The sequence below is a fragment of the Cherax quadricarinatus genome, chromosome 74 (genome assembly GCF_038502225.1).
Source record: "Cherax quadricarinatus isolate ZL_2023a chromosome 74, ASM3850222v1, whole genome shotgun sequence".
NCBI lineage: Eukaryota > Metazoa > Arthropoda > Malacostraca > Decapoda > Parastacidae > Cherax > Cherax quadricarinatus.
In genome coordinates, this window is record NC_091365.1 from 368,103 (window position 1) to 376,916 (window position 8,814).

Below are 8,814 nucleotides of genomic sequence, written 5' to 3' on the forward strand. Positions count from 1 at the left end.
GTCACTACTTAGTAGTAGCACCACAGTTCAGGTTCCAGAGGTGAGGAGTCGTAATGTCCAACTACGTCCTGTAGATAGGGATCTTGTTCCAATTACCTAGCGTCTACCCTGATTGACCAGGCCAGCAGCAGAGCTGATAATAAAGAAAACAACACTGGTTACATAAAAGGTAACCAGGTGAATCAGTAGCAAGAACAGCTACTACCAGGAGTAGAAATTAATGCAAATTAGACCAGAGGAGCTTTAGTTTAGCCTCAGCCCGCTAGATGGTAGTGCGGCTAGTAACACGCTATGGTTCCTGCGAGACTGAACCACCACTTATTACGGACTTTTTCCCACACAGTTTCAGAGAACATAATGAGGATTAGCACAAACAAATCGTTATGTTTTTCTCATTTTTATTAAAAAATCCATCTTAAAAATTTTACGTAAAAATATATATATAAAAGGTTATAAACATTGAATAATTTGTTAAAAAAACACGACTTCAGTGATTTTTTTTATATTATACATAAAAATAAAAATATCTCTTAATATATATATATAGAAATCTATATATTCTATAGATTATAACTGACACAAAATCTATCATTTATGAATAAATTATCTATAACGAAATTTGAGTTTGAGTTCATCCTTATTTCACCAAAATTCCGAGAAAAATAAAAACAAATTTCTAATGAGGGAATGTGTAGGTGACATCACCAGGTGAGCTCACAGGTGGGAAGGTGAAGTTGGTGACATCTGTCGGAGGGAAAAAAAGGCAAATATAATAACTCCGTGATTATAGTGTCATTAATTTTGCAAATGCAAAATAGCCCTTAGGTCAGTGTTTCTATTGTATTGTCTCTGTTATTTTCAGGTTTGTTTTTCATTATGTAAATTACGTAATTTGTTATAATAACTTGGGTTGTCTTACCTGTTGAGTTACTGTCATGTACAGTGATGTTCCTCGCTCACTGATGATGTCTGAAGTCCCAGTCTAGTTACTTTTCTCACAGTTTTACATTATATAATTACCTAAGATGATGTGATCAGTTACATTATTATATTATCTTTGATAACTAACAAATTAATAGAGATATAATAAGTTAAAAATTTATTCTTTAGCATTACTAAGTTTAAGAAAATATTAGAGGAATTTTTAATGTTTAAAATTTCTGTTGGATGAATATTGATGTTGGGAACGATAGGCGGAACTGAAGGACCGGGAGCTACAACCCTCAGACTCTTTAGCTGAGTGTTGAAGCTTCTTCTCCTCCCATGATTGTTCTCCATCACTCTGGTGGTCAAGTCTTGACTGACGTTCAACAAACATTTCCTTGTTGTTTGTTGTACCAGCACCAACAGTCTGTTGCAACTTGGGGGTAATGATTGTGAGGACACCATCTGAGGACATGGCTGAGGATATTGTCTCCAGGTCAGCGTGCTGAGGTAAGGAGAAGCGAAGAAGGAAGCTCGAGGAAGTGGCTGAGGCTCCATCTTCACTCTTGGTTCTTCCCTCAACCACAAGTTCTTTATCTTCAACAACTTCCACTTTAATATCACCTCCAATAAAGTCTTGGACGTCCACTACAATCTGTGAAGAAAATTATCAAGGATAACATCGGTAATTTATGAATAAAACAAATGAACTCACAAAGAAAAGAAATATAAGATTATAATTGTATATTTGTGCTCAACACTCAGAAATTTATCTGTAGGTTAATACTCTTAATTTTGCTGAAGATGATATCAGTGTTGGTTCGAAACTTACAGTATTTATCTTCTATTTTATTGCCTCTATATGGATTCTGTTATATAAATGTTTAATATTTGTTAAACTTTTGTGTTTAGATAAATTCACAAATTTATAGTAACAGAAAAAAATTAGAAAATAATAGACCAGATTGGTCCATATTACAATGAATATTTACCTTCATAGAGGTAATGTCCTCCTCAACATGGACGGCTTGGTTCTCTGATCTTAAGTCACGTTGTCTGAGGTTCCTGTAGGATGTTATGTCATCACACAGGTAGGATCCTTCACGAGTCTTCTTCAGTACATTCTTAACTGCAGTCACAAAACTTTCTCTGGAGTCCTCAAAGAAAGAGTCATTGAAAAATGTTCCCTTCAAACTTACTGGCAAAATTCTATTAAGATTAACACTACGAGAGTTCTCACAGTGACCTTGATAATGACGGTTGACAATAGACTTAGTCTTATCAACCTCATTATCAACAACTGTATTTGTCTTAGAATGATAATCTTGGTTGTTGATGTTAGTATCAGCGTTAACTTCCTCGATGTTAAAAGTAACATCACTTTTATTATCAGAGGAACATTTCCTCGCCTCGGTTGTTCGCTTAGAAGAAACATCTTCATTAGCGGTCATTTTGTTCCTCAAAGATGTAAAACTTTTCAGTTGATCACAATGAGACATTTCGTTCTGTTTTGTGAAGGATTTCTCATCAGATGTTTGAGTCTGACATTGTTGTTGTTCCACAAGTGTTACAGGAATGATGTGTTCTTGAGTCTCTGTCACCTGTGGCAACACAAGAGTATTTTAATGTAATGAAAATACTAATTTGCATGAAAATATCCTATTAAAAAATCACTAAATGAGAGAGAGATATTCATTATCATATTTACATATACAGAATAATAATTACCGAATCTGATAAAACTGATGAACCGAACACAGAAGATTTCTTGACTGTAGAAGCCTCAGAGACAGCTGATGAACCCTCAGAGACAGCTGATGAAGCCTCAGAGACAGCTGATGAAGCCTCAGAGACAGCTGATGAACCCTCAGAAGCATCTGATGAGCACAAGGAAGCTTCTACACTTGACTGCTTCAAGCTCTCAGACTTCTTGATTCCTTCCTCAACGCTCATGGGAACAACAACTTCCTTGATCTCTAATGTTTTAGCCTGAACAAAATACAAATAATTATCAGTCACAATGGCTTTGTTAATAGAGAATATTAAACAATTATTTCATACAGAAATGTTAAGATTCTACTTCCAATTTAACTAAAAATTTATAAGAGAATATAATTTCTTGTTACCTTCTTGGGCGCCATGATAGTTAAGACACCGTCTGAAGACATAACTGATGACACTGATTCAAGTTTAATATTTTCCGGTAGAACGAAATGACGAAGGAATCGCTTTGTGAAACTTGATCCTCCGTTTTTCTTCTCCACACGACCCTCCACCACCAATTCTCTCTCATTCACCGCCTTGACACTGATCTTACCTCCGTCTGTGAAGTCTTGCACGTCCACAACAAACTGCAATATGCAAATATTAGATAAAAACCTGAATTTTGTAAGTGATTTACTGAGTTGTTTATTTTACTTCTCATTAACATTGTACTGGTAACCTCAGCTCACCTTATAGTTGAGATTATCTTCAGAACACTTCACTGCCTGAGTCTCATCTCTCAGGTCACGAGATCGTAAGTTTCTGTAGTGGGTTAAGAGGTCGTTGACAGATGATTCTTCACCCCATCTACACATCACTTCCTTAACAGCAGCGTTAAAATCATTCCAAGCATCTTGGAAGAAGGAATCGCTGAAGAAGAGACCTCTTGTTGATATGGGAAGACTTGTATACCTGGGCAAGTGGATGTTACTGACTTCTGTACAAGACTCTTTCTCCTCACAATGTTGAGAGTGAGAAAGAAGTTCGTCTTTTCTTGAAGTTTTTGACAACTTCCTTCCCACTGTTTCTTCTTGAAGGCCAAGAGTACCTGCAGCATCACTAACCTTAGTGTCTGTTTGTGTGGTGCTGGAAATGAGTTTCTTTGGAGTTTTTGTAGGAATTTCTTCCCGTGATTGTTGAGAAACATTTACTTGTGATGTTTTCTCGCTGGACAAGACACTCTTATTAGTTCTAACATCATCCTGAGTTTCTCTTTGATGTTGAGTTTGTTCAGTTCTAGTTAGTTCAATTTTCTGACATCTTTCACATTCACACTTCTGTTCGTCTTCCAACTGTTTTGAATTGGGAGCTGAGGAAGTGCTGGGTGCTGAGGAAGTGCTGGGTGCTGAGGAAGAGCTGGGTACTGAGGAAGTGCTGGGTGCTGAGGAAGAGCTGGGTGCTGAGGAAGAGTTGGGTGCTGAGGAAGAGCTGGGTACTGAGGAAGAGTTGGGTGCTGAGGAAGAGCTGGGTGCTGAGGAAGAGCTTTGTGCTGAGGAAGAGCTGGGTACTGAGGAAGAGTTGGTTGCAGCAGCAACCTGAGATACTGAAGTGGATGTCAACTTAGTTTCTTCATTTGTTTTATAATCTTCCTCAAGTGTAACGGGAATTATCACCTCGTTGCCCTTCAATTGTTTTACCTGTTAAATAAATGTTTTAACGTAAAAATCAGGTTTATTGACGGGATGAAGTCGAAAGTTTATCACCTTATTGCATTAAACATTAAATTCAAATGTATATTAAAAACTTACAATTTTTGGAGCAGTGATGGTCAGTATACCATCAGAGGACATGACGGAGGTGATATTCTCAGTGTTGGTGTTCTCTGGCAGGGTAAAAGTCCTCCTGAAGGTGTGGGAGGAGGAGGAGGCGAAGTCTCCATTGTTTGTGTTGAGGTGACCTTCAACAAGCACCTGTCTCCCTCCCACCACCTTCACCTTCACCTCACCAGCCATGAAGTCATGAACATCCAGCACGATCTGCAGTGAACATTGAACTTGTAACAAAAGAACTAAGTTTCCTTCAGCATATTTAATGAACGACAATTTAGTAAATAATTTACAATTTCTAGTTTATTTACAACAGTGCTAAGGTGGTGGAACTGTTTTCTTTGTCAACAAAACTGGGAAAATGTATTCTGACGTCTCAGTTATTTGTTGACAGACAGTGAAACTCTTGGTCAATTTTCTGTGTCTTTCCACCGGTAGTGGAGCTGCAGTGACCTTGTATTTTAATTAATATATTATATACAACATCTTTCAAAAGAAAATGAACAAAAATTAATATAATTTATCGTTTAAAGGATAATTCTTATTATTAACAATTTAATGTTTTTATTTAGTATATAACGTCAGTTCGAAGTTTAATATCCATCTTTCTGCTTCCAGTGATCTATATTTTTTTTTAAATTTCTTCCACCCATAACTAAAAATTTTGGAAAAAATATAGATAAATACAATTATCTAATTATTGTGAAATTCTGCTTAAGTTTACTGTAATATAATGAATTTTTTACGTTATTATTCACTGAGAGGAACTGACCTTGTGAGCGGTGTTGTTAGTGGTGACCGTGATGGCCTGGTTCTCATCTCTCAGGTCGTGACCTCTAAGTTGTCTGTATCGTCTTAAACTGTTGTTCAGACGGAGGCTCGAGTCTTCACACGTCTCACTGACAACCTCTTCTTTGCCCCATCTTGTCAGGATATCATTAACAGACTTCTCGAAGTCTTTACGAGCATCTTCAAAGAAGGAGTCACTGAAGAAGAGTCCTCTTTTAGTTATTGGTAGAAGATTGTTGTGAGAGATGTGAATATTAGGGGCATCTTGTGTTGTTGATGATGATTGTTGAGTGTTACCTGTCAAGGACGTGTTCTGAGTCTCAGTGTTGTGCTGGCTGTTACAAGTGATACTTGAATTAATGTTTTCATTAAGCTTTTCCGTTGTTGCCTTCTTAGTGTCAGTGTGACTTACGTCATTTTGCTGTGACGTAAACTGTGTGGCTTTACGTGACGACTTTTGTTTTAATTCAACGTTTAATTGATGTGTGTCACCAGAGCAACCATTAATGTCATTAGTCTGTGAATTACACTGACTTTTGACCAGAGTTGAGTTAATTTTAATAGGAATCTTTCGTAGTTTGTCTTGTTTAGAAATACAGTGTTGCTCTTGTTGTTCCTGAAGACAATCACTTGACTCTTGATTGTTGACAAGTAACTCAGTGTTGCTGCCGGAAGCTGAGTTTTGTGAAGTATTTTGAGAAGAAGAAGTTGAAGATAAAGATGAAATTCCTTCATTATTAACTGTTCCCTCGACCTTAATGGTAATCCTTGAGTCTTCATCACTGCCTTGAATTTCCTGTAGATAAAATTATTGTTAATAAACTGACCTTATTAAACACATGTAAGATTAATGTCACAAGTTTTCATATGTTTATGGTATTTTTCATGAAAAATTTCTCCTTCAGTTAACTGTAAATTAAAATTTAAAAATATATCTTTAATAACAAAGTTAAAACGTCGAGAGAATTGAAATTTTTAACCTTTATTTTACAGGTGATAAATGAACAAATACTTAATCAACCTTTTAAACGTTAATAAAAGTCATGTCAAATAAATTTCCAGTGACAATGTAACATTGAAACCTTTATATTTATCCTCTTTAAAATTATATTATTAAAACAAGATCTGGAAGCTTTTAACGTATGTTTTTTTGTTTTTGCTCTGTTTTACTGTGAAACAATAAGAGCAGGTGAACAGAGGTGACACTGAGATGATGTTGGACATGATATGAGAGCAAGAAGAATGTTGGATATGAGAGGACAAGAAGAGAATGTTGGACATGAGAGGACAAGAAGGAGAGAATGTCGGACATGAGAGGATAAGAAGGAGAGAATGTCGGACATGAGAGGACAAGAAGGAGAGAATGTCGGACATGAGAGGACAAGAAGGAGAGAATGTCGGACATGAGAGGACAAGAAGGAGAGAATGTTGGACATGAGAGGATAAGAAGGAGAGAATGTCGGACATGAGAGGATAAGGAGAGAATGTCGGACATGAGAGGACAAGAAGGAGAGAATGTTGGACATGAGAGGACAAGAAGAGGGAAACAAGTTTGAGATGAACTCCTGGATGAGCCACAGAGAATATTATTCTTGTTAGAATGTTCCTCTTCAAAGTAAGAATGAGAAAGATGTTCCAGGTGAACAAAGAGGCAGTGAAGGCACTGCAGGAATATTCCATTAATATGATACATGTAAGAAACTGCATGAATATACCATTAATACGATACATGTAAGACACTGCAGGAACATTCCACTAACATGATACATGTAAGACACTGCAGGAACATTCCACTAACATGATACATGTAAGACACTGCAGGAACATTCCATTAATATGATACATGTAAGATACTGCAGGAACAATTAATATGATACATGTAAAACACTGCAGGAACATTCCATTAATATGATACATATAAGACACTTCATACACTTTGATTGAAAGACTGATAATACTGAACCATAGAGGAGAGGAACCACCTACATCAGATGACTGAAGGTTAGAATGTGGGGACAGGAGCTAGAAGTCAACATTCATTAGGTACAAAACTAAGTTTACATCACTTTAAATCTAGATACTTTATGGTTTATCATTCATAATGAAACATAAAAGGATTGTACTCACTCTTTTAGGAGCAATAATGGTAAGTATACCATCAGAGGACATTACAGCTGTAATGGCGTCCGTGTTGGTCATGTCTGGCAAGATAAAGTGACGTCTTAAACTGTGTGAGGACACTGTTGATTCTTTGTTTATGTTGCTGTGTCCCCCATTTATCACTTCTCTCTCTCCCACCATCTTCTTGTGAGCCTCCACCATCAATTCCTTCTCTCCCAGTATCTTCACCTTCACCTCCCCGTCAATGTAGTCATGAACATCAATCACTATCTGCAATATTATCACATCTTCGTGTCAAAATTTCTTATTAATTTCACAATAAACTAAAATAAGTAATAAAATAACCATTGTCAAGAGAAATACAGAACCAGTATTATTACCTCATGTCACATGACATGTTCATCTTATGAACTCATGTTACCTGGCATAATGAAACTGATTCATGTTTATTGTAGTTTTGCTATATAGTATGTCTGTTTCACCACCATAAAACGTTTTTCAAATGTTACAAACATTCCCATTACAAAAATTTGACTTGGTTTTATTTACATTATTAATTAAGGTGGATCTAAATGGTATAATTTATGAAGTTGTACCCAAGTAAAAAATTCTTTATCAATGTCTCGTCTTCAGAGCAGCAGTTAACTTATCATTCTGTAATGAATGGATATTGAAAATGTTTTTCTAAAAGCTAGAAGACTCTCACCTTATGAGAAGTGTTGTCTGTGGAGGAAGTTAGTGCCAATATCTCGTTCTTCAAGTTGTGTGCTCGTAGCTGCCTGTAGCGACTGAGATTGTTGGAAAGGCACAAGTTGTTGTCATTCCATGTGTCAGTGAGTAGTTGTGTCTGGCCCCACTTGTTAAGTATGTCCCTGACAGCGCGGTCCAACAGGGTTTGAGCTTGTCCGAAATAGCAGTCTTGGAAGAAAAGTCCCCGTCTGCTGATGGGCAGGTAAGAACTCCATAGACTGTCTCCAAGATGTCTACACTGACAGCTGTTCATTTGCGAAGAAGAACTGCAAGTGTTGGTAGAAAGTGAAGCGCGACTGGAGATGGGAGCCATTTGGGACACCTGATATACACTTGAACACTGAAGAACTGTTCAGAACTTTAGTTGTTGTTCCACTGAGGTAAGCTGTGTTATTGTGAGTTGTGGGGTGTGAGCTGCTTATATACCCTGGGCTAACACCCTCGCCTGTGACGTCACCGAGGCATCACTGTTTTATATATATAAAACTTTGAACATTGCCAAGTGTTGAATGTTCTTGATGGTACTCAGGAATATTTCTTATTCGTGATTCAACCTTTTGATCACGCTCATCTTGCTAATGTTAACAGTTCTTGCATGCTATCAAACCACAGGGGGAGTTGACTAATAATAATAATAATAATAATAATAATAATAATAATAATAATAATAATAATAATAATAATCTTTATTTCTACAAGT

The 8,814-nt window shown here is 36.7% G+C and overlaps 1 protein-coding gene across 2 annotated transcripts; it reads right to left on the reverse strand.

Annotated features, from left to right (window-relative positions):
* Nucleotides 1-381: 381 nt before the first annotated feature.
* On the reverse strand, nucleotides 382-8,493 carry LOC128700148 (serine-rich adhesin for platelets). 2 transcript variants are annotated; one of them, XM_053793121.2, is made up of 11 exons: nucleotides 8,071-8,493; nucleotides 7,371-7,634; nucleotides 5,227-6,039; nucleotides 4,437-4,664; nucleotides 3,378-4,325; nucleotides 3,051-3,275; nucleotides 2,749-2,913; nucleotides 2,653-2,706; nucleotides 1,917-2,525; nucleotides 920-1,579; nucleotides 382-744 (listed from the first exon to the last, which is right to left on the reverse strand). In XM_053793121.2, exons 1-10 carry the CDS (start codon nucleotides 8,425-8,427, stop codon nucleotides 1,145-1,147), a joined length of 4,098 nt encoding a protein of 1,365 aa, XP_053649096.2. In that variant the 5' UTR covers nucleotides 8,428-8,493; the 3' UTR covers nucleotides 382-744; nucleotides 920-1,144. The 2 variants fall into 2 exon arrangements, with proteins under 2 accessions (XP_053649096.2, XP_053649095.2); XM_053793120.2 differs by having other exon boundaries at nucleotides 2,653-2,913.
* Between the last annotated feature and the right edge of the window lie 321 nt (nucleotides 8,494-8,814).